Source organism: Letharia columbiana, assembly GCF_014066305.1.
Source record: "Letharia columbiana isolate WasteWater2 chromosome Unknown Sc0000077_s0, whole genome shotgun sequence".
NCBI lineage: Eukaryota > Fungi > Ascomycota > Lecanoromycetes > Lecanorales > Parmeliaceae > Letharia > Letharia columbiana.
In genome coordinates, this window is record NW_023501122.1 from 93,908 (window position 1) to 118,334 (window position 24,427).

General features: G+C 52.3%; 9 protein-coding genes across 9 annotated transcripts; 4 read left to right on the forward strand and 5 right to left on the reverse strand.

Moving 5' to 3' along the window:
- Positions 1 to 805: 805 nt before the first annotated feature.
- HO173_012299 (uncharacterized protein) lies at positions 806 to 2,467 on the forward strand (the record flags this gene model as incomplete). The annotated part of the gene is made up of 4 exons (XM_037314171.1): positions 806 to 1,135; positions 1,207 to 1,253; positions 1,359 to 1,799; positions 1,852 to 2,467. The coding sequence occupies 4 exons, from the start codon at positions 806 to 808 to the stop codon at positions 2,465 to 2,467; spliced, it is 1,434 nt and encodes a 477-aa protein (XP_037158946.1).
- A 429-nt stretch (positions 2,468 to 2,896) lies between these two features.
- Positions 2,897 to 4,507, forward strand: HO173_012300 (uncharacterized protein; the record flags this gene model as incomplete). The annotated part of the gene is made up of 1 exon (XM_037314172.1): positions 2,897 to 4,507. One exon carries the CDS (start codon positions 2,897 to 2,899, stop codon positions 4,505 to 4,507), a length of 1,611 nt encoding a protein of 536 aa, XP_037158947.1.
- Positions 4,508 to 5,051: 544 nt separating this feature from the next.
- On the reverse strand, positions 5,052 to 6,857 carry HO173_012301 (uncharacterized protein; the record flags this gene model as incomplete). Its single annotated transcript, XM_037314173.1, has 1 exon — positions 5,052 to 6,857. The coding sequence occupies one exon, from the start codon at positions 6,855 to 6,857 to the stop codon at positions 5,052 to 5,054; it is 1,806 nt and encodes a 601-aa protein (XP_037158948.1).
- Positions 6,858 to 10,293: 3,436 nt separating this feature from the next.
- HO173_012302 (uncharacterized protein) lies at positions 10,294 to 10,908 on the forward strand (the record flags this gene model as incomplete). Its single annotated transcript, XM_037314174.1, has 1 exon — positions 10,294 to 10,908. One exon carries the CDS (start codon positions 10,294 to 10,296, stop codon positions 10,906 to 10,908), a length of 615 nt encoding a protein of 204 aa, XP_037158949.1.
- A 271-nt stretch (positions 10,909 to 11,179) lies between these two features.
- HO173_012303 (uncharacterized protein) lies at positions 11,180 to 12,043 on the reverse strand (the record flags this gene model as incomplete). The annotated part of the gene is made up of 1 exon (XM_037314175.1): positions 11,180 to 12,043. The coding sequence occupies one exon, from the start codon at positions 12,041 to 12,043 to the stop codon at positions 11,180 to 11,182; it is 864 nt and encodes a 287-aa protein (XP_037158950.1).
- A 618-nt stretch (positions 12,044 to 12,661) lies between these two features.
- Positions 12,662 to 14,699, reverse strand: HO173_012304 (uncharacterized protein; the record flags this gene model as incomplete). Its single annotated transcript, XM_037314176.1, has 2 exons — positions 12,662 to 13,809; positions 13,862 to 14,699. The coding sequence occupies 2 exons, from the start codon at positions 14,697 to 14,699 to the stop codon at positions 12,662 to 12,664; spliced, it is 1,986 nt and encodes a 661-aa protein (XP_037158951.1).
- Positions 14,700 to 15,278: 579 nt separating this feature from the next.
- Positions 15,279 to 16,380, reverse strand: HO173_012305 (uncharacterized protein; the record flags this gene model as incomplete). Its single annotated transcript, XM_037314177.1, has 3 exons — positions 15,279 to 15,843; positions 15,898 to 16,175; positions 16,231 to 16,380. The coding sequence occupies 3 exons, from the start codon at positions 16,378 to 16,380 to the stop codon at positions 15,279 to 15,281; spliced, it is 993 nt and encodes a 330-aa protein (XP_037158952.1).
- A 1,110-nt stretch (positions 16,381 to 17,490) lies between these two features.
- HO173_012306 (uncharacterized protein) lies at positions 17,491 to 19,481 on the forward strand (the record flags this gene model as incomplete). The annotated part of the gene is made up of 4 exons (XM_037314178.1): positions 17,491 to 17,806; positions 18,026 to 18,324; positions 18,375 to 19,088; positions 19,143 to 19,481. The coding sequence occupies 4 exons, from the start codon at positions 17,491 to 17,493 to the stop codon at positions 19,479 to 19,481; spliced, it is 1,668 nt and encodes a 555-aa protein (XP_037158953.1).
- Positions 19,482 to 22,045: 2,564 nt separating this feature from the next.
- Positions 22,046 to 23,331, reverse strand: HO173_012307 (uncharacterized protein; the record flags this gene model as incomplete). Its single annotated transcript, XM_037314179.1, has 2 exons — positions 22,046 to 23,233; positions 23,302 to 23,331. 2 exons carry the CDS (start codon positions 23,329 to 23,331, stop codon positions 22,046 to 22,048), a joined length of 1,218 nt encoding a protein of 405 aa, XP_037158954.1.
- Between the last annotated feature and the right edge of the window lie 1,096 nt (positions 23,332 to 24,427).

The window sequence follows — 24,427 nt, forward strand, 5'->3', positions numbered from 1 at the left end:
CCCTCATTCAAGGATGAAACTTGACCTTGCGAGCCAACTCAATCTACCCGAGATCTAGGATTCATGGCGCATAATATCTAGTAAGGTAAAGCGGGAATCGAGCCTTGTGGGGTGCATGCTGCCAAACTTGCAGCTTTTCACTCATGATGTAAACACTGATTGTATCATTTCAGTACAATCTTCTCAAATGGATCAACCTTGTGGAAAAAGAGAAAAGCTTGGATGCCCCTGTTGGACGGTGAGAGGAAAAAGTGGGCTGGTTTTGCGCTTGACACTGGCGGAGGTGCGCCCACTGCTTAAGCTGCAGCAAGTGGCCAACCTAACATCTCGGGATCTTGCATCATCGCTAGTAAGAGACCATCTCGTCTATCCATTGTGCGTCAGAGATCATGAGGCTAGGTCCATTTGAGGCCTTTGTTCTCGTGTCAATATGGACTATCACCTACTACAGACGGGAGGACACTGCGGCTAGTCAAGGGGATCTCTGGCATCTCAGAGCAAATCCTATCAAATCATCACGCATCTTTAATTGAGCTTGGAGAAGGCAGATCCACGGATTGACGTTATCTGTTTATTTGGATATGGCTTTCCCACCGAAAACTTGTCTTGTGGGCGGACCAGCGCAAGGCTGCCTAAGGTACGTCAGGACAGTTCCATGTACTAGCCGAAGCCCCATATACTGAGCTCCATTCCGATTTTCTCATTTCGAACAATCACCCATCATACAGGAGTCTAGTCTTCCCCCGACTCAACTCATTCTTTCAACCTTCATCGCAAAACTGTCACGACTTCAACATCTGTGATCATGTCGGACTTCACCGCATCCGTCGTGGAGACCAAGAATGGATTCCATGTCGACGGTTATGAGAAGATATCTTACGACTTCACTTTTCTTGATGGCGTGTTCAACCCCGAGAACCCTCAGCTGGCTGAATGCTACAAGCGCTGGGGTCGAGTGTTGGCTGTCACGGACCTAAATGTGTACAACGTGTATGGTGAACAAATTGAAAGATACTTCGAGCATTACGGCCTCGAACTCAAGATGCACAAGACGAAGATCGGGGAGAAGGCGAAGACTATTCCCACTTTTTTGAGTATCGTAGACTCAATGACAGAGTTCGGAATCTATCGTAAGGTACTCGCAATACTTTTCGTTTCACCAAACTTCACTTCTTTGAAGACAACCATATTCATTGACCTAACTAGGAACCCGTCCTGGTCGTTGGAGGAGGTCTCGTGACTGATGTTGCTGGGTAAAAGCTGCCATTGCCAGAGATTATATCAAGGCACTCTCCCATCATTCTCCTAATGGTTGCCCTCGGTGGAAGACCAGTCCTAACATTGTGGTTCGCCCGCAGATTCGCTTGTGCCGCGTACCGCAGGAACACCAATTTCATCCGAGTTCCGACCACTGTCATTGGTCTGATAGACGCGTCAGTGTCAATCAAGGTTGCAGTCAATTATGGCAACTACAAGAACCGCCTTGGTGCTTATCATGCACCTGTGCACACCTTCCTCGACTTCACCTTCCTACGCACCCTACCCACTGCTCAGATCAGAAATGGCTTTGCAGAATTGATAAAGATCTCTACGTGCTCGCACCTGGATACCTTTGACCTCCTGGACAAGTACTGCGAGCAGCTTATCGATACGGGATTTGGCCGCACCGATGGTGCGCCAGAAGAAGTTCGTGTAGCGGCGGACAAGATCAACAAGGAGGGCATATATGAGATGCTGAAGCTTGAGACCCCAAACCTTCACGAGATCGGGTTGGATCGAGTCATCGCATATGGTCACACGTGAGTGGGAAAGCGGCACTTGGAAACTCTGACAGAGCTGATCAGAGTGCAGGTGGTCGCCTATGCATGAACTGGTCCCAGAAACGCCCCTTCGCCACGGGCATGCAATCTCCATTGACATGGCGTACTCTGCGACCCTCGCCAACAGCCGCAAGTTAATCTCCGATGCTGAACATCGCCGCATTCTCAACCTCTTTTCTCGTGCGGGCCTCTCGATGGATCACCCCCAATTTGACGAAGAAATCCTCGACAAGGGGACTGCTGCCATTCTCAAGACAAGAGACGGCAAGCTTCGTGCAGCAGTGCCCAACCCCATCGGATCTTGCACCTTCTTAAATGATGTCGACGCGGAGGAGCTCAACGCTGCTCTGAGAAGACACAAGGAGCTGATGAGGGAGTACCCACGCAACGGCGAGGGCCTGGAGGCTTTCGTCGACGCTAGTGATACCGGCTACACTGAAAACAACAAGTCAGAAGTCAAAGCTGTAGAGGTTGCGGCCGCGAAAGCAGGTAGTCTGAATGGCAATGGTGCCATACACGGAGGTATCGTACGCAATGGGCACATGAATGGCACCAACGGCGTTAAAGAAAAGCTTGCGAATGGCAGTGGGGCTGTGGATGGTCTGACTAACGGCATCAATGGGTATACCAATGGGTCCAAAGCATAGTCAGCATTTGCGGCAAGGGAAATAGAGACCATGGGGAGCTTAAAAGTACCTTAGTGATGTTTTTTGGTAAGGCATGGATGAGGCAGCGTTGGGCTACTTAGATCAAGTAATTTTCGTCGATAGAGGTATTCAATAACACCAACCAGAATCAGTCTCCCTTCACTGCATCTACTGCATCCATTGCATCCACGTTCTTCGCTAGGCCCAATGGACCGGTGCAGGATTCACTGCGGAAATGCTTCCGATTGCTCTCATGACGTATCTCAGTTGCGGATAGCTTCACTTTGCAAAGGAATCGCCAAATCAAGTCTCATCTTGTCATGAATCTTCCTGATATTCACCATCATTTCGGAAGACTTCTCCTCACTGGTACATGTTCCCATCTAGCAAGCTATCGACCCCTAGCATGACCGCAGTTCGCTTTCCACAATGCTCGACGCCCGCTCACCCTATCGTTTTCATTTCGCCCAGAACGCCTCCCTTGTCGCCCTTTCACTCCTGCTCCTCCCGTTCTCTACACTCCTCCTCTTCGCCAGTGTTGTCGCTCGACCTTTCCTTAGCAACGAAGATGCTGCAAGGAAGCGCATCCGGCGCAGCGCCAGTGGCGGGAACTCCAGTTTCCGCCCTAAGACAATCATCGTCACAGGCGTTGGCATGACAAAGGGCTTGTTCCTAGCAAGAGCTTTCTACAAAGCGGGCCACAATGTCATCGGCGCGGACTTCGAGCCCAACGGGATACCAGTTTGTGGGAGGTTCAGTAAGGCGGTACGGACGTTCTACAGCTTGCCTAAACCAAATGAGAAATCCGGGGCGGCGTACTACATTGATGCTCTGCTACACATTGTGAGGAAGGAGAAGGTGGACCTCTGGGTCAGCTGTTCAGGTGTTGCATCCGCGGTAGAAGATGGGCAGGCGAAAGAGGTGCTGGAGAGGAGGAGTGACGTGCGGTGCATACAGTTCGACGTCTTGACCACGCAGATGCTCCATGAGAAAGATACCTTCATCGCCCAAACCCAGCGGATTGGCCTCCCTACCCCAGAGACGCACAACGTGACCAGCAGAGCCGCGGTGCATAGAGTGCTACATGAGAGCCCGAAGACGAAGAAGCAATATATCATGAAAAGCGTGGGCATGGATGATGCATCGAGGGGCGATATGACGGTGCTGCCGAAGAGGACCGTCAGTGAGACATACAACCACGTCTCAGCGATACCCATATCTGGGAAGAAGCCGTGGGTGCTACAACAGTTTATCAAGGGGAGAGAATACTGCACCCATGCTCTGATTGTCAATAACGAGGTCAAAGCTTTCGTCGCCTGCCCTTCCTCGGAGCTTCTCATGCACTACGAAGCATTGCCTTCCGACTCGGCACTCAGTTGTGCCATGCTACGCTTTACAGAGGAGTTTGTGCAGAGAAGCGGAAGCAACATGACAGGGCATCTATCTTTCGACGTCCTAGTCGAGGAGGTGGTGTCAGAGAAGGGCGCGCAGTTGGCGCTCTTGCCCATCGAATGCAACCCGCGAGCTCACACCGCCGTGGTCCTTTTCCAGGGTCAAGAGAAGGCCATGTCGGAGGCGTATCTCACCGCTTTGACGCCACAAATCAACGGCACGAGCGAGCGGCCACTCACGAATGGCTCCCCTGACGCACAGCCCGATACCTACGCACCCGTCACGCCAACGAAAATCCGGCCAAACATCAACGGCTACACCCGCTCACGACCCGAGTCCTCCGCACCCGTCACGCCCGCCAACCCGGCGCGTTACTACTGGCTCGGCCACGATCTCGTCACCCTCCTTCTCCTACCCCTCCTCTCCCTCCTCTCCGGCCACATCACCATATCTGCCTATCTGCACGGCTGCAGGACGTTTCTGGAGCATGTGCTGCTGTGGAGAGACGGCACGTTTGAGCTCTGGGATCCCCTGCCGGCGTGGTGGCTGTATCATGGTTACTGGCCCGGGCAGTTCTTGGCGGCGCTGGTGGAGCGGAGGAAGTGGAGTCGGGTTAATGTGTCTACTTGTAAGATTTTTGGGTGTTGAGGTTTGCCGGCGGATGGGATGGGGAAAAGCGATTGTGTGTTTGTTTTAGTCATAGAAGTATGGAATTGATCGATGCTTTCGCAAAAGTTACTCGAGATGGGGATGGTGGGGTGTCCTGTTGTATCTAATATGTAGATATTGATTTGGATGGAAACCATTGCTGTACTTCCTGTTCAATGTTCATACGTGTTGGACTGCAGTCTAAGACTGGAATTTGCCGCAATGGTGCAATATAAATTCATCGCTGTACTTCGTGTCCAATGTCCACACGTGTTGGAAAACTTCAGTCTTAGAGGGGAACTTGCCGCAATGATGCAATTATATACTAGAAACGCTATTTACTATGCACGACCAATGACGATCCAGCGCCTTCCCCGCCGTGGGTATACCTTCTCTTTCCCATCAAACCCGTCTATAAGAGCACGATTTCTCACCCCTTCTAATCTATCCAAGCTTGACCGTCCAAGAAGACATTAGGTAGACCGGGTCGACTTCGCGGAACGTCGAAATAATCTACAAATTGGAAAAATGATCGCTCGCAAGTTCAAGACATGGCGAACTTACTCCTCGCCCTCAGACTGGCGCCTTTGTAGTAGAGGGTGAACATGCCGAAGATGCCCATGATGCTCAGCCCCGCCAGCAGCGAGACGCCCCTGTCGACGCCGAGGTTGACGAAGAGCGGGCGCGCGAACAGGATGCTGCCGCACGCCAGGGCGGAGCGGAAGAGGTCGTTGGCGGCGAAGAGGGAGGCGGCGTACTGCGGGTACGACAGCGGCACGTAGACGAAGACGCACTGGAAGATGATGAAGCTGGAGCCGCCGTAGACGACGATGCCGATGACGCTGGCGATCCAGGGCAGGTCGGGCCGCGCGGTCCAGGCGAAGATGAAGAGGCCCGCGGGCGGGAGGAAGGAGGCGGCGAGGGCGGGCACGAGGCGGTGCTCCTGCGCGCGGAGCCCGTGCGCGAGGATGTCGGGCACGAGGTAGAAGTACAGGTAGGCGATGTAGGCGAGGGCGCCGAGCGCGCAGGCGACGAGGATGCAGGAGAAGAGGACGCCGACGGTGCCGAGGGTGAAGTGGTAGAAGGGCGGGTAGACGAGCGGGAAGACCTCGAAGAAGGAGTAGTAGATTCCGTACACGAGGGCTGTGTAGAGGTTGACGAAGGCCATGGCCGGGTCTTTGATGGTGATTTCCAAGGGCTTGATCAAAGCGGATATGATCACTTTCGACGGCTTGATGTTCCTTTGGTCGATTTCTGATTGCGAGCGCAGTCGGCTGTCGCCCGTTAGTGCGCGGAGGCGTTTCGCGCGGCGGAGGAGGATATTCGGGGTGGAGGTCTCGGGGACCAGAAGGAACATGAGGACAAAGACGGGGCCGGCGACCCAGAGGATTTCCCAGAGCGACCAGCGCCAGCCTTTTGCCATGACTGCAAAGCCGGACAAGAGGGGTCCGAGAGAGGGACCGCAGTAGGCAGCGGAGACCCAGAGGGTGAGGGCATAGGGGAGCTTGACGAGGGAATACATGTCTTGCATCGTGGCGCCGCCGTTGGCGAGGCAAGGGCTACCGAAGAACCCTTGAAGGAAACGGAGTACGAGGAGGCCAGCGAAGTTTTGGACTAAAGCCGTTGGGATGGAGAGGATGACAAAGATGAACATTGTGACGGCGTAGACTGGACTTCGACCGACGACTGGGATTTCACTGAGGGGCGCAAAAATCAGTGGTCCTAGGCCGTAAGCGAGGACGTAGAGGGAGAGAGGAAGTGAAGCGTCGGTTGGAGAGACGCCGAATTCTTTAATGACACCGGCTTCGCCGGAGGTGTAGATGGCGGAGCCGGTGTAAACGGCGAATGTGTAGGCGCAGATGAGCATGGCGACAAAGCCGCGCTTGCCATTGGACCAATTCTGGGGGTTTGCTGCATCGTCTGTCGTGTACCAGTCGACTAGGATATTGCCGTCGGATGTTTTTTGAGGGGCTATGGCCAGTGACTTTGTGCGCTCAACTTGCAGCTCTGCTTCAATCTCTAGACGTTCTTCGGTGTAAGGTTTCGTACTTTCTCTGGTCCTGATGTGCGTTAATGCAGTCGGTGCCTCGATATCAGCGGACCTGATGCTGCGGGTTGTGACACGATGTTGGAGCTCTGGGAAGTCTTCCACTCCTTTGGCACTCTTTTCGCCTTGCTCTGAATCCGACCGTGATGAGGCAATATTCTTTGAATCGGCTGCGTTGAGTATGGTTCTGTAGGATTCTGGGAGTTGGAAGCCAGGAATTTCTTCCGGGTATTTAAGGACCTTGTTCTTGGTGAGGAAGCGAAGGAGCTGCCCAATGGGCGCCTCGCGAATTAAATCAGACATGCCACAAAAGCTCTGTGGCTATGGTTTAGAAAGGAAAGGTAGGAAAGTGGAAAGTGCTGGCAAAGGGTTGTTGATATACAAGGGAGAGATATCAGACACTCCCAATCACTGAGGTCAGATTAGGGGTAGAGTACCGAATAAGAGAGACGCCGATGGAGTGAAGAACAACAGGAGCTGGAAGACGACAAGGACTCTTAAATAGAAAAGAAAGTCGGTCTGGCTGAGATTAGTATTCATTTTTAGTATTTTCAGCTGCCCGGTTGCTTGATAATAATGAAGAGCAGTCAGCAATAATTGTGACTTTGCGTGTTGGAGATTCTTGTTGATTGAATAATACAGTAATACTCTATCCATGCGCAAAAGCCGACTCGTAACTTTAAAGCCGATAATGGCGTGAACGTTGCACCAACTTTACTGTAGAAATCAGAATGCTGATTTCCAAGCAACGGTCGGGATGCAAAGCGGTGAGATGATGTCCCGATTGCGAGTATGATTCAAAGCCGTCAGCGGCATTTCGCCAGACTTTGCTTCATATTGGCACACTCAAATACTTGCAACTTCTGTTAGAACTGATAATTTGGTAAAGCGAGAAGTGTCGAGAAAGAGCACACTCCGTAAGCAGACTGTGGTTCTCTTTCTTCTTGACGTTGTACCTTACTGTTAGCATTGGCCTTGACTTTAGGCGTCTTGGCGTCTTGGCGTCTTGGCGTCATTGCCATTGGCATCTGAACGAGGGAGAATCTGCCATTGTTCCCGCTTTGATTAGGGTCCCGGCCTCTGACTGTGATGAAACGCGAAAGAATCTGTCCATTCACCAGTAGTAATTAGCGACGAACGAGCTAAATGCATAGCACCATTACAAAGAGGGGAGCTCCCTGACCACGCTCAGTCAAAGTCACCATCAAATCAGCGAGCTTCCTGAGGAGTCATAACATAATATACCTGACCTAGCCTACTACTTTCCCACCCCGCCACCAACGCTGACAAGCAGAGCCTAGAACAGAAGCAACCACGGGCAACATTCCAGCCCAGTTCCATAGGAGCTCTGGTCCTAGATGGCAAAGACCACGCAAAGAGAGATGTTAAAAATGCTCCACTGGGTAAGCGCAAGCTATCTTCCCACCCATTCAACATCCCAGAGTAGAAAGTCCTCGGTGACGACAATAAGCACCCCAAAACCACCCAGGTAATCGAAGATGACAGCTTCGGTCCCACAACCTGCCAAACTTCCGAGAAGCCACGAAAGATGCGTGGAATCACCCATCTGCAACTGGTTCGACAAACCCTTCAAGCTCTTTTACGAATATCGAAAAAAACGCCGGTTTGCGCCTCGGAGTAACCACCAACAACTTCGGTTGCAGGCCCAATACCGACGTATCTTTGGGAGAACAATGCGAAGACAGAAGGCTTTTGCGAGACTCCACAGGCTGTTCCCCACATCCAGTCACACCAGCAGAAACCCGTGGATGATACGAAGGATTCGGGGAAGCGGCCGAGGTATTGGGACTGCCGGCTTAGCGGCTGTAGAGTACATGATTTTGTGCTGGGAGGAATCTTGAGCCCTGTTGTGACAACAAAAGTATCTTTGCAAATATGCCTTGCTATAGCATTGTAAATAATCACCAAGTGAGGTCCACAGACAGGGATGATCATCGACCGCGCAACTGGTATCTGACCAGTCGGATAGCATGGAAGAGCGGTATTGCCCTTGTCTGGATTGTTGAATTTCGGCTATTGTATACCTTACGTTTACTGATTGTTCTGTGGAGACAGTTTCCTCCGCGGCTATTTGTGGTCCACCCATTTTTCCCGGTATCTTGGTGGAGCTCCTGGTGTTATAGCCTCTGATCCTGTATAGAGTGAGCAATGACAGCTAATACCGATAGTTCATACATTGACGATTATATTTTGGTATGATGGCTTTGTGCAGGATTGGCTTTTGTACTTGTCTCATCTGCTCCTCGGTAATATACCTTCTTACCAGTTTCACAGAGGACCACCCATTCCTACTCCGCAGACTCTCGACTCCTGATCTCCAATGAGAGCTTCCCGGTTCCCGCACAGTCCTGGGCTTCCTCGTGTTCGAAGCGCCCTCGAAAATCCAAGCAAGATAGACCGACTATGTTGTGCTAATAGTGTCTTTGGAAGAGTTCGCAAGCTCTCGCGATGCCTACAAGCCGAGTCCGAAGCGTGGCGCAAAGCGCTCGGACGAATGGTTGTATCGAAAGCGCGGAACTCGTTCGCCGAAGCTCGGCCTGCGGTTCATCCAGCTATTCGTCTTCTGATTGCCCAAACCATGGCTATGGGTAAACGTGGCAAGAGCGCCAGGCTCGATTCGAACAGGGAAGCACAGAGTATGGCTCTAGTGTACCACCCGATTCACGCTGCTAACAGCCTTGCAGATCTGCGCGTCGAATGGCGAGATGCGAAGAATGGGATGGAGTTCGCGTGCTTGACGATTTCCAAGCTTTTCCGCGGTGGACTTCGGGGTTGCCCTCTACGCTGAATGGGATGCTGTAGGGCCGAAATTGAGGAAATGGGAGGATGCGCAGTTGGGGATTTCGGCCAACATACTCTTTCCACTGGAATGGGTGATGGATGATGGTGAGGAGGACCGTGTGAGGGTATCCCGGATACATCAGGCCTTGGTTCGTGAGGAGAAAAGGGAAGTTTGGGAGCTGGGATGGCATGGCTGCCTAGAATCTGGATCTGAATCCGTTTTGGTATTTTTTTTCCTTACCTCCGTTTGACTTTTCCTTGTCTGCTGCCTGCATCTGCTTTAGGCTTGGCGGCATCGTGATTGCTGTAGCTACCAGCTAAGATTCATACATCTTTATGAGGGCCTGCTAGCTATCAAAATTTGTCAACCCGATAGCCTGGTATCTGACCAATGAGTAAGAAACACGCAGCAGAAATCGTAGCTTTTGATTGGAAGACGCGCCGACGAGAAAATATGCATATGAAGGTTTTCGATAAAAGTCAATTAAACGAATACGATGCACAGCTTGCTTTCTTCTTTGGAACTCGTTTGCTTTGAAATTGAGCGCTTTCAATAGAGAACGTGTAAAGGCTCTCGTAGACAAAGAGGAAGTCCGACAAGGTATGTATGGAATTTTGCTCGTCCACGAGATTGTCATCAGCCTTACGAGTACGCTAGTGTGTCTTGGCGTCTTAGCGTCAGCAGCGGCAACTGAACATTTGGCCAGACCGAAAACAGAGAGAGAGAGCTTACTGACCACTCACCCCCAAAGCTACCTTAGCCTCACCAGTTCAGCGAGCCTCCTGAACAGTCATAACACAAGCTACCGCACCTAACCTAGGCTACTACCTTCTCGCGCCACTGACAACACTCGTCCCCCAACAGCGTCACATCTCTGCGCAAAGCGACCTCCGCTCCGCCCAAGAGCTCCTCCAACCCAACCAACCATTTCTCACAATGGACGAAACCTTCACCCTCCTCCCCATCCAAATGGACCCGGCAAGCAAATCCCTCTCCTCCCCGACCCGCACCCTCGACCCGGACCTCACAGCCCTCAACGCCCTCCACCGCGCCATCCTCGCCCTCCCCAACCAAATCCCCCCACCCCCCACAAACGTCAACCCGAAGCGCTCCGCCCAGGTGCAGAAGATGCGCGACCAGGGCAACGCCTCGCTCCGGACGGGCAAATCCTCGCCGCCCTCGGCCGCCCAGGCGCAGGAGGCGATCAAGCTGTACACGTACGGCATCGAGATGGCGACGGGGCGGCCCGGGTGGGAGCCGAGCGCGCTGGTGAAGGAGGAGGCGGGCGTGCTGTTTGCGAACCGCGCGCAGGCGTACATGGCGGCGCGGATGTGGCCCGAGGGGGCGGCGGACGCGGAGACGAGCGTGGAGTTGAAGCGGGCGGGGAACGGGAAGGCGTGGTGGAGGCGGGGGAGGTGTCTTTGCGAGATGGGCCGGTGGGAGGAGGCGGGGAGGTGGGTGCGCGGTGGGTTGGAGGTGGAGGGGAATGAGCAGGATTTGTCGGGGCTGGCGAAGGAGATTGCGGGTCATTTGGATAAGAGCGGGATATGAGGAGATGGGTTGGGGGGGAGTGAGGGAGGGAGGGAGTGGGGAGGGGGGTGTGGTCGCTTTGAACGGTTTGCGATATGTTGCATTGCGAAGGAGTTGAAGATGGTTATCGAAAGAAGGATGTAACGGTATGTTTTGAATTCTGGCTGGATCTCCGCCTCCTGCCCAGAACAAGTCCTAGGGCTGCAAAATACATATCAGTCTCATGATTGCTCTGATAGATCATCAATCATCATTCATGAATCCCAAACGCCTCTCCTTCTTGATCGGTGACCTAATTCGAATCCAGCACCACAACCTCCGCCTCCCCTTCCCCAATCGACTCGACCTGAAGCTCATCCCCAGCATTCACTTTCTCCACGAAAGCCCCATCCCCCTCCTCCAGCACCGTCTCCCCGTCCACTCTGATCCTCGCGCCTATCCTCCGCATCGGCAGGTGCAGGTAAACCTTACGACCGGACTCCGACACGACCGCCTTCTCCCCTCCAACCGTCCACGACGCAGAAGCTCCTCGGGCGATGATACTCGCCCCCATCAGGAAATCAGCATGGATCGGAATCGTGCCCTCAGTCACCGGCACCGCATCCTTTTCCTCCCGACCCGTAGCCTTCGGCCCGGCTCTCAACGGCGAGATGATCGTCACGAACCCGTTCCGCTTCGACTCCTCGGAAAACGTGCTCGTGTGGTACGTCGGCGGCAAGCCGCGCTTCCAGGGCAGCGCCCAGATCTGCAGGAAATGCACCTCCTCGCTCGCGTGCTCGTTCTGCTCCGAGTGCGCGATGCCCGTGCCCCCGGTCGTGAACTGCACGTCGCCCCGCTTCATGCGGTAGAAGTCGTGCTTGCTCACGTCCCCGAGCCCTCGCGCGTCCTTCGGCTTCACCGTCGAGTCCCGGTGCGTGAGCTCGCCGGAGAGGATGTACGAGAAGATCTCGGCGTCGCGGTGGGGGTGCGTGGGGAAGCCGTTGGAGGGCGCCACGCGATCTTCGTTGAGGACGCGCAGGGCGCCGAATTGTTGGAAGGTTGGGTCGTGGTATTGGGCGAAGGAGAAGGTGTGGTAGCTGTTTAGCCAGCCGTGATTGGCATGGCCGCGGTCGGAGGAGCGACGGGGGGTTATCTTGGCGTGGGAGAGTTTGGACATGATTTTTGTTGCTGTCTTCGTTGCTGCGGACATGAAAGAATAGTGGGTTTGAGTTCTAACAAAATAGATGTTTGGCTGCGATTGGACTTGAAAGGAGGGAATTGCTTTTTGATAAAAGAATATACAGCGTAGGGGTGAGAAAGACTCCCTTATATACTTCAATTGAGAATCTAGCAGCTTCGAGGACTTACGAGTGGTCGAGTGGTTGAGTGCTTGCCTTGAAAAGTAATGCAGGTGCAAGTGAATCTGTAAGCCATGATCAATCATGACGCTAGCGAAGCAGACGAGCCAATCAGGCTAGCAGGAAACCTTCCAAAACCTTATTCACTCCGCAAAGTACTTGATCAATACAGCGTGTGAGTCCTGCAGTGCAATCTTTCTAAATGGGCTCAACATGGCTCATTAAGTTAGCTGAAGGAGCTCGAAGGACTTCTGGGAGGTAGAGGTTGTAGGCTTGCTGAAACGGGTGGACATATGTAAAGTATGTATGTGCAATGCTACTCATGCTCTTCTCCACCTTTTCACTGATGGCCTCCCGATGCTTTGCAGAGTGAACGCTGTGAGAACACAATCAGAACGCCACGAAATTCAATAAGTACAAGCTAAGCATTGGTAACCCTATACATGCAATCGTTGCGGGGTATCATTTTCATCCCTCTCGTTTGCTTTCCCCTTACTCCCTTCCCGATTCATACGAGAGGAATCACCCAAATTAGCAAAATCGGCACTGACGCTCTGTGATCTGATGGCAGTATGTGGACGCTCGCCGTCGACTTCTACCGCTTCCTCTGGCAACTGCGATGTCTTTAAAGGCGTAGAGCCAGTCTCTTCACCATTTGACGCTATAGTGGCTCTTTGGGATTTTGATTTGCGTAGCACTGATGGCCGTCTCCGGGTTGATGGAGATTCATGACCTCTTCGTAATTCGTCTGCAACCACGGCACTCAACGAAGATGACAATGGTGATACGTAGGGGCCTGGCGTCAATCGAGCCATGGATCGCCTTGAGAGTCTTGCAGGCCGCGTAGGCATTGACGGGCCGTTGGGCGTTGCTGGAGGGTGGGTTCGTTGTGCCTCGGACGGTAACAGTGGGGATGATATGGCACTGTCACCTAGTCGTGGTCTACTCAAGAGGGAGACGTTGCCAGTCGATTGCCGGGGGTCCTCGAGTATGGGAGACTCCGATCCAGACATCCGCGATGATGCAGTTGATGTATGTGAAAGTAGTCTGGGTGGGGTTTGTGTCGATGAGGGTCGCCTGTTCACTAGCTGTTTGGACGATCGTCGTGATCCATCGGGTCCGTCAAGAACGAAGCTGACAGATGACTTCCTTCGCGTATGGTCCTCCTCGTCCTGGTATCTCTCCTCATCCACTAGTCCTATCGTGTTCTCTTCATCGTCAAGATCGTCCGTATCTTCTCCACTATCATTTCCTGCTCTTCCGCTTGTAATCAGATACACTCCCAAGAATGTTAACGCACAGCCTCCGAAAAATTTACCAAACCGGCTAGCATCAGCTGCCTGAAAGTCTCGGTATAATACAGCGCTTCCGATTATGACGGAAATCGTGAAGAGGACGAATTGTACAGGGATGACTTGGGTCGAATCGAACCTCTGTAGAGCACGATTAACGTATCGTATTTGGGCCAGTGCCGACACAACAAGTATGAAGACAAGGAGATATGTGATGGGGAAGGTCAGGGCGCGCCAGAGAGTATCCGATAGTAGCGATGCGACGCCTTTTGTGGACAAGGCCGTGTAGCCTCCTGTTATTCCTGTTAGCTCTGGTTCAATCGGGCGCTTCCAAGTCATAATCACCACAGAGGGCAACAAGACCCAGATCGATCAAGATCGTCTTCTCCCCATATTTTCCACTCGCCCACATCAGCACGATGATGAGCGCTGCCGTTATCCCCAGGTACATCTCAAACTCCCATCGCGTTATTGCTGCCCAGACATCGTGTGGTCCCATCTTCGTCTCCGAATTCTTTGCGCTGAGTACAATCGTCACTGCACCACCTATGGCAATGACCACGCCCCAAAAGTCTCGCTGCCGAAAGCGTTCGTGAAGTAAAGATGGTGCTATGATGCAATTTGATACCAAGGCGACCACACCGAGAGGCGAGACGATGGACGCAGGAGCAAACCCATAGGCGATGAAGTTGCCAGCTTCGCCCGCAATCATCAAAACTATGCCGGCCCACCAGTAGGGGGACTTCAGGTATGTCTTCTTCTCTGCTTGAGGCTCTGGCTTTTCCGACTGCTTTACGGTAGACTCTGAAGAGCTGCGAGAGTGCGTAGATTCATTGTGCGCTCCTGGTACGTGTGTGTACTCCTGTGTAGGGTTCTGACCGTTTGTAGGCTGTCCGTCCTCCAGTGGGGCGTTCAGGTTGGCTTTTATCCTGTCTTCTGCAATGTTGCTCTGCTGGGTCCCATAGCCCTTCTGACCATTTTTGGTGTGCCCTGTACTCCATGGCTTCTTTCGCTCTTCCTGCTCTCGAGCGAGTCGTATGTGGGCGTAGCGCTGGATATTGAGGGCGAAGGAGATGAGAATGTTGCCAATGATGGCGGTGACGATGCCGATGAGGGAAGACCATTCCCGCAACTTGGAGCCAGTGTCACTGTCGTCAGAGACATTTAGATAGTTCCCCAACATCGAGGCTGTCTAGGCGGAGCAGACTCCGTTGGAGGGGCCGTGGGAGAGACGCTGCTCGACGCCTGCTTGGGCGTACGCGTATGGCAACTCTAGCTGTTGGATGCACGATGACAAAGTCCGGATACAATCGGGCACCCCGCGTAAAATGTAAGTATCGGATATCATCAATAATGCAGAGAGACTTTCAGTATGATGTTTACAACCCTAGTTGGCGGCGGCGAAAAGCGTCACGTTGCGAAGATCTAATTACCGACCACCCAAATGCCAGAATTTCCGACGGCTACAAAGGGGAAGGATCCTGGATGATAATCAAGTTCAACGGCTAGGTATCAAATTACATGTACCGGGCATCTCGACTATTGAGTCATACCGAAGCCCTCGAAGCAAGGTCACGGTACATAAGCCTTTTCGCACTCGCAACGTCTTAAGGCCCCCGAACAATACACTCCCTACTACACTACGCTCGTGATCATTTGCATGGCCAGCTCTCATGGACTCAATGTATTAATGTCTGAGGTCTCGTTCGAGAACAGGTTCAAAAGCTTGTGTTTTCAAAGTGGACATCTATGATCTCTGACTTCATCGGCCATAGTCACCCTCCGGGAAATCCACCCTGCCACTACTAGCATATCCACCATGGTCAAAATCCAATGCTAAATTATGTCTCGATAGACGTCCTCCATCCTGCACTGGCAAAGGCTTCAACCCTCCCACAAATTGGCTCTCATTGGAGTGGTGAGTCTCGTACCGAGAATTGTTGGCCGAATACTGAAAGGTTGGTTGGGACTGAGGTTGCTGCGAAGATTCATAGGGGTGTCCGCCGCCATAGTAGCTGGTGTCGACGGGCACGAACTCTAGCTCGGCAGGCGCAATATGTGGTTGTTGCAGATTCCAGGTGATTGGTCCACTTGGATGGGTTGGCTCTTCTGCGTTGGCGTGCGTAAATGGGGCTTCCTCTTCGTCTGAATGATTAAGCTGCATGTTCTCATGATTGTTGAGCTTGTCACTTGTGTCCGCTGAGAAATCTGGGTCTTCGAAGGGTAGATGCTCTTCATCTTGGATGGAATAATCAGGTAAAGAACCGTTCTTTCTGTAATAGATTACACCGTAGATCGCGAAGGCAGCTGTAACGCCAAACAGCAGGCTAGGACCAGACATGAGCCATGTCGATTCGATTGCGAGGGTGCAGTGTCCCTACCATATGATGACAGCCATTATCCATGCATCCTGACCCAGCTTGCACTTGCTCACAGGCCCCCATGCGAACTTCTCACACAAACTGTCCTTGCTGTTCCAATCTTTTGCCGCATGAGATCCTTGTTCGACCCATGCTATCAGGGAGGCAAAGGCAGCGAGCCAGAGTATGGTGTAAACAATGTCGAGTACACCGTGGACGTAGGCATTGGAAAAGCGGCGTATCCGTTGGAAAACAGGGGAAGCCGTCTGGTAGAAGAGTGCAGGTATGCAGCACCAACACTGCAGAGGCATTAGCTTTTCGTCTTGCTGAGATGACTCCTTGCTAGTTGCTTACCAGAGCAAAGTAATACCAAATCCTCCCATCAAGTTTGCCTTCCTTGGTGAGGATAGCAATGGATATGGCCCAGGCAACAAAGATGGCCAGGGCTTGAATGGCATGAAACCCGTTTTTCGCTCGCTGATAGTACTGTGCGAACCGGATCATGGCAGATATTGACTGGTCAATCTCCTCCGTTATGGATTGAAGAGCTGTTGGTCAGGCCAGTGAAGTCCTTTTTGTTTTGGACAAGCTGTGAAGAATACTGCAAAGAGGCGGGGGAATCTTTGCTGTGGATCGAAGAGCTGTCGGTCAGGCCAGTGAAGTCCCTTTTGTCTTGGACAATCTGAACCAAATGCAGAGAGGCGGAGGTAAGACATGTTGGAGAATGGGGCAGCAAAGGCTGCTACATTGAAATGGTCACGGCATCATTATTGATGATGCAGCAGTGGCTCAAGCAATGCTGCGAAGTGGTCGAATCTGGTGAAGCCTCACCACGACGCAATTGCCCTGCCGCAAGAGGGCTAAGAATAGAGCGAGCGCCAAGGTTTCACGGAAGGCTCTTTCGCGACTCGCCGAGTTACTTTATGTCCGTCTAGACTCCTGTTCAGTGTTCACAATCACAACGCATACTCATCTTATTACCCAACTGACTTTGCTGAGATTCACAATGTGATCAGCTTTATCATTAGTTGACGCGTGCACGAGAGTGCGATCTCCAATGCAGGACCTACCTCTCAACATCGAGCGCCCCTGTACGCGTACTGCGGCGTGGAAAAAGATTGGCTCCCCAAAACCTCTTAAGCGATCATCCCGGCAAAAGAATGTGCCTCGACTTTCCCGACTTTCCCTCCCCCCGCATACTCCATGAAATGGCCCGTGTGACGACTGGTGCTAGGAGCATACTAGAAGCATATCGGACACTTCTACGAGTAGTTTTGTCTAATTAGTACCAAAGAGCATGGACGGTGAGCGTCTCAATCGGGACTTTCATAGCGAACTCGAGCCTGGCGCTTTCCTTCCTCGCTTCGTGAAACAAGTCATGTTATTACCCTACTTTATTTGCCCATGGGCAGCGACATGCCCCCGCAGCTTTCGGTCCGGATCTCGTCTGACCAGTGTCAAATCACTCGTCCCTCTCCTTGTCCAAAGGGATGCGCTGCAGCTGCTGACAGAAGCTCTGATGACTGGCATTGAGCCGCTCTGACCGACTCATCCTCGACCTTCCACAGCTCTTCTCAACTCTTGATAACCATTCTCGAAGTAGCCACCGCCAACATGGTCATACGATCCCCCTACCCAGACCTCAAAATCCCCGAGCAAGACATCCTGACCTACCTCTTCGGCTCCGAGAAATCGCTGTCCGAGACTCCGCTCTGGATCAATGCGGCCAGCCCAGATACCTACCTCTCGTTGCGCACTGCGCTACAATGGATCAAAAGATTGGCGATAGGCCTTGACAAGTTGGGTGTGAAAAAGGGGGAGGTGCTTATGATCGTGTCCCCGAATCATATCTTCGTGCCTGTAGCGTACTTGGGAGCTGTGGGCTCTGGGCGGATTTTCAGTGGTGCCAACCCATTGTATACGGCAGATGGTAGGGAAGATCTTCGTTGATCATGCGATAGACATTGCGTGCAGGTCTGGAGTCCTACAGTATCTACAACCACATGTCTTGACAAAATCCAGATGCGTCGATTGAGACATCTACTCTGTTTTTCTATCTACATGACCACCATGAACCATTTTCGGACTTCTATAGCACTCAGATCTGTATTGTCAAAAGGCGCGATTCATGCTTACCTCCCGTGAACAGAGTTGAGTTTCCAGATTCGGAACACAGGAGCCCGAGTTCTCTTGGTCCATCCCACCCTTCTTGACACAGCTCGGAAAGCCTCCAAAGCAGCCGGCCTTGCAGAAGATAGACTGTACCTATTCTCAGACACAGAACACAAGCCTGTCGACGGTATTCAAGATTGGCGCTCAATGCTGGGTAGCCCTCCAGATGCATCAAGATACAATCGGCCACGACTGTTAGGCTTGGAGTCGAAGAAGCAGATAGCAACAGTCAATTACTCTAGTGGCACCACAGGTCTACCCAAGGGTGTCATGGTCGTACGTCTCCCCATCCGCACCATAGTACTCCCTCTAATGAGAGTTGCCAGACCCATTACAACCTGATCGCCAACGCAGAACAGACCATGTTCCTCAAGAACGTCGAGAAACCCGAGTTCAAACGAACTGGCAAATACTCAGTCGCCGACGAGCGCTGGATCGGCTTCCTTCCACTCTATCACGCCTACGGCCAACTAAATACTATCCTCATGGCAGCAAAACTCGTCGTCCCAGTCTACATCATGTCGGCGTTTGTCTACGAAGAGATGCTTCATGTTGTTCAAAAGTACAGGATTACAGAGCTTCAAGTCGTCCCGCCTATCCTGGTCCTGATGAGCAAGCACCCTGCAACAGCCAATTATGACCTCAGCAGCATCACTAAAATCTCCTCTGGCGCTGCGCCACTATCTCAGAGTCTGCAAATGGATTGTAGGCAACGCTTTCCGGCCAATGTTGGGCAGGGTTGGGGTATGACCGAAATCACATGTACAGGGTTGGTTGCGCCAGGAGGAATTGAAGATCATACTGGAAGCGTGGGCGTCCTAATACCCAATTGCGAGATCAAATTGGTAAACGAGAATGGGAAGGAGGTGGAGATGGGGGAAAGGGGTGAAATATACATAAAGGGACCGAATGTCAGCCCAGGGTATTGGAAGAACGAAAAGGCTACGAGGGAGACCATGCTGGAGGGTGGGTGGTTGCGGAGTGGGGATGTGGCTGTCACTGATGAAAGGGGATGGTTCTACATTGTGGACCGATTGAAGGTGAAAAGTCTCAACAAAAATACATTCGCAAATTGGCGCTGACCTTATCCACAGGAACTCATCAAAGTCTCCGGCCTTCAAGTCGCCCCCGCCGAGCTCGAAGCTGTCCTCCTTACCCATCCTGCCGTCGCCGATGCGGGCGTGGTTGGCGTCCAGGACTCCTTCGACGCTCAAGAATACCCTCGAGCTTACGTACTACTCAGTTCGAAAGGAGCAGCGAGCTCGGAAGAGATACAAGAGTGGATCAAGAGCAAGGTTGCGAAGTATAAGTATCTGACCGGTGGTGTGGTCTTCGTTGACGAAGTGCCTAAGAGTGCGACGGGCAAGATACAGAGGAAGACTTTGAGGGAGTGGGCCAAGAAGGATGGGCAGCAGGGAAGGACGAAGCTATGACAAGCGAATCTCGCCTTGACGGAAACCCAGCAGCATCCACACACACACACACACACACACACACGCACAGAGGTAGAGAGAGAGAGCGAGCGTATTCCGCTTGGAGGCTACTAGCGTCAGAATCTTCAATTCATTTTAGATATCATCTTGGTGCCCCCGGAAGGCTATCTGGATTTCGGGTGTGGCATTTTCCCTTTCAATTATAATCACGCCAGCGAAATCAGTCATATCTTCCATTGTTTGAGATCATTCTTCTCGACCGGGCCAACGGTAACTTCTACGACGCCTACAATTGGATTTTCAACATGGCATCTGTGTCCTTGCTGGTAGTCCAACTTGATGCAATTCTCCTCGCCGAGCGTAGCACGGAGCCATCTCCCTCATCGTAGCTTTCTTCTCCAACTATTCCTCAGCAGGTTGCCTCCCGCAATTACATCTGTACACTACGAAACCCCATGCGGAATGCACCCTCCCACCGCTCCCCTTGTGATCCCCAACCTCAAGTCTTCCCCCGCCACCACTGCGTCCTCTCTCCTCGTTCCGTGCGTTATGTCCGGTCCCCCCCTGTTCTCCCATTTCGGTCTCGGTTGTCGATTCTCCGAATTCGGATCCTTCTTCTGCACTGCCGCCCCGTCTCATCTTGACCCCATCCTTTCTCTCCCTTCCTCTCGCTTGCTGCCGTATGCGCCCTGTCTCAAACCTTCTCCCCCCCCCCGAACACCGCACTCACGACATCCTCGCAGTCACTCTACTCACATCCCACATACGAGCGTCGTCCACTACATTTAACTATCCGTCTCCGCTCAAGACGGCTTTGGGAATGGGAATCCTCGTATACGCCGCTCGTTCTGCGTGCGCGCGGGCCGGTGCGCTTACCTACTTAAGGTACTTTACTTTAGGTCTCGTGTGCGGGTGTGTGCGCTGGCTCCAACGTACGAGTATACGAGTGTGTGGAACGTTATCTACTTTTATTGGACTAGCTGCGCGGTAGGAGGTTGTTGGATGGGGTTGACTTGTCGGGGATTTTGAGGATGAGGATGGGGATGGGGTATTGGTGGGGGAGATTTTGTGGTGGAGATGGTGTGGTTGGGTGGTTGTTGGCTGTAGCTAGTAGGTCGTACACTTCTCTCTGAGCATTACCCGTGTTGCCTATCGGACGTTGTAACTAGGTAAGTAGGTTGGAAGGGAGGCACTAGGTAGGTAGGTGCCTAGGTAGGTAGGTAGCGGTGAGGGTGAGGCTCTTGTCTCTCTAAATTGTTTAGCTTACTTCGACACGTAGAGTAGAGTTCCAAGCACGCGATGATGTGTTGTGTTGTTTGTTTCCGGTTTTTAATGCTGGGCCAGTAAGCGAACCCTAGATACACCCAAGTCCCAATATCTTAACAGCAATAATACCTGTGACACAACTTTCTATACCAAACCTGTAGCACTTGATCGCGTGAAACAAGTCTTACAGCAGGTCATTCCTCAAGATCTATGTAGCCAAAACAAAGTTATCAGGGCATGAATTGATTGGGTGATCTTCGGCTGACCATTAAAACCGTCTTGCCTACCCACTCAGATATTCCCATAGCTCTTCCACAATCTAACCGGGTGGGTACCTCGGTACCTCCTCTCCCCGATCTCGCCCCCCTCCCCACGATCCTCGCCCTCTTGCCCAGCCCCGCACTTTCGATTCCGGCAGGGATGACACGTCGTTTTGTCTTTCTTGGAGGAATTCTTTCCGCACGTTTGACCCCGGAGCGGGGGTTTTGCCGAGACCATCGTGACGGCTGGAGGAATGGGGTCCAGGCCATGCATACTCCGGCCCGATTGACTTCTGACGTGGGATTCTTTTTTTTTCTCTTTTTCATCCTTCTTGGGCTTGGGGAACGAACGGGTGGTTCGATTGGTGGGGGTCCTTGTGATTGCCGTGCGTGCCTTTATGCTTGCTTGGTTGATTGATTGGTGGTGTAGAGTATATAGGTAGGTCGTAGTCGTACATACAGTAGGAGAAAAGGTGAGATGGGTAGGGCATTACTCTACTCTACTCTACATTCGAACGTGCGGAAAACAAAAAAGGGCTTCCGCTTCCACGTTGCCGGCAGCGGGGTCGCCCAAGTCAGATTGAGGGAGCGATCGAGGGGGGAAGGGGGAAAGATATCGTGACCTGCGGGCTTAGAGCGTGCGTGGGGGGATTTTTGTGCTTGGGTGCAGTTCATCGACTGCGTGGCGACCGGGGAGAGCGATCTGAGCCGAGGATGCATGTGACGGTTGAAGGAGGCAAGAGTGATCGCTGGTTGGGATCATAGTCCATGAGTTGAGGGCCGTTGCGACGTGCAAGATGAAGTGTATTAAACATGGTTATTAGGCCTATGAAGCAAAAGACGTCTATTGATACACGCACGCAGGGCACTCATAAGCCACCAGGGTATTCGCTGTCGCTATGCTCCCTCGACGTAGATAAAAATTGCCGCTTCTATTGCCATTCATCGTCAAAAATAAGCTGATACGTGTCCGATTCATCGACCCGACCCAAGAGCTGTTGCATGCAGTCGAGCTTTGAGTTTTAGTCTCTGTTCATTTCAATCACCGTGTTCTCGAGGTTGATAGGAAGCTGGAGGTTGATAGGAAGCTGGAGGTGGGGTAAGTAAAGGAGTAGGCGGTGTAAACGAAGCTCCAAAATTCGACGCTGCAGCAGGCGCTTGCCCTTGCCTGATTTCTTCGTCGGCTGACAGTCCCCTCTCTTCATCCACCACCTTGCCCGTTTCCCTGTTGCTTCGAGTCGGGTCCTCCGGACGTTTGTCATCGAAGATCTGTTCTTCAGAGGCGATCGGCATGCCCTCCATGCTCGCCAATTCCTTATCCGATCCTGCATCCTTTTGCGTCCTGGAGTAGTCCCCTGGCCCATGGCTGTTGTTTGGGATGAAGAAGCGCCTATCGATTCGCACGATCACGTAGAAGTAAACGACTATGATCTCGACCCCAAAGTTGAAGATGTAGAAGCATGCTTTGCTCTGGTAGCCGGCTGGGTCGGCCCTTGGCCTTTCCCCACCCGCGTAGTTGACACCTGCGCGGAAACATGCACCTGAGCTGAGGATACAGGAAGCCAGGAGCAGAATTCCTATCTTGTGCCTGAACCTCCCGCTGCCGAATTTCTCCACACGAGTCTTGAGAGGTATGACAAGGCCGCCGACGACGAGCAGGACAGGTAGGAAGGAGACGAAGGCGTACAAGGTCTGGCCGTAGAGCTGGATGTCGTGGTCGATGCGTCTTGTGTTCAGGTTGAGCGTGTAGGACTGCTGGATGACGGAGGTGATGAGAGCGACCAGACTGACGACGATGAGGACGTACAGGCCGACGAATGAGTAGTGGAAGATGGGATGCCAGCCTGCGTTGGGATGAGAGGACCTAACTATGCGTTGGGCAAAGAGGAGATTGATTATGAAGAGCAGGACCACTCCTGCGGCGACGAAGATGTTGGCGGCAATGGCTAATCTGCCATTGTGGGGGTAGACGGCCCATACGATGCGCAACGAGGTGGTGACCAGTCTTGACATGCAGAAGCCGAACAACATGCCGGAGATGATGAACTTGTGCCCTCTTTTTTGGTTCACTTGAAAGATGGCCATGTGGCATGCAGCGCCGATCATATACATGACAAGAAAGACGGCACATATTGGGACATCGAGGCCGATTGTAGGTGAACCGCCGAGGGCTGAGGTGGTCGCTGGGTAGGGAGGAGACATGGGCATTTTGCTCATCGTGGCCGCCTGATATGGAACGTGTCAGTCGCGGCTCATGGTACGGAGATGGGTCGGTGTATCAGAAGCAAACTCACCTGTCTGGCCTGGAGCATTGCAGAAGCCATTATCAGAGGCGGTAGTGCAAGTGTTGAATCTGTAGCGGGTGCTAGAGTCTACGGCAGACGATGGGAAGCGAGGCAAGAGGTGGAGGGATTTGCACCGGCGGTCATAGCCGATTCATATACGGAATGAAGGCTCGTCCTTCGGCATCGGGTTAAGAGAATTGTAGGAAATGTAGCTTGTTGATTAATAAGCCTTAGAGAAAGAGATAGGGGCGGAAGTGACTGACGCTTGTTTAGAAGTAGGGGCGGAAAGGATTATTTGTATCTTTGTCCGTGTTGGTTGGTTGGGGGGGGGCATCACAGGGTATAGGGACCGTTTGCAGCATGATCAGTCTGCAGCAGCCACAGCTGCAGCCAGCAACGGGCAAGACAACAAGAAAGGATACAGAATAAGTCCGACAGTCCGAAAGTAAATGCCGGGCACTCAATACAGTATGCGTAAAGTACCAGTCAATTTAACACTTTCAAGTAAAAGGAGGGCTGGAGCGGCAATAATGCGATTGGTTAAAGATATCTGTCGAGGGGTAAACTGAGGAAAAAAATAAAAGAATTAAGGCCGATAGCCGACGAGTGTGGTTCAATTTTGGTCTGGGTCGCAAAGGAACGAGCCGTTTAAACCGCCCACAGGGCAAGAAAGTAAGACAAGCGATTAACACTACGACACTTGGCACTCGGATCGTGGCTTCTCATTGGTTGCCAAGCATCTGCACCAAGGCCCGTCTCGGTCCTTATTAAACAGCGAACGGACCCGCGGGGCATTTCTTCCCCTTCTTTTTTCCTGCTCCCATCCACTACATGTAAATAATAATGATGACACGAGATCAAGATCAGTGTCCACTGCGCCTATCATTATCATATCGTATTTATAATTATTTTATTTGCACATTTGCACATTGCATCGTGTTTCATCATCCGTCCAGATCCCTTAATGCATCATCATTGGCAATCAAGCATCTTCCCGCGCCTACGCTATTTACACATATGGAGGGGGAGGGGGGGGCTACACAGCCACATAGCCTTCTTGCTACATATGCGTACATCCTACACAGGATTACGAATACGACAGGCACACTGTAGATAGAGTGGCTGCAGCACCAAC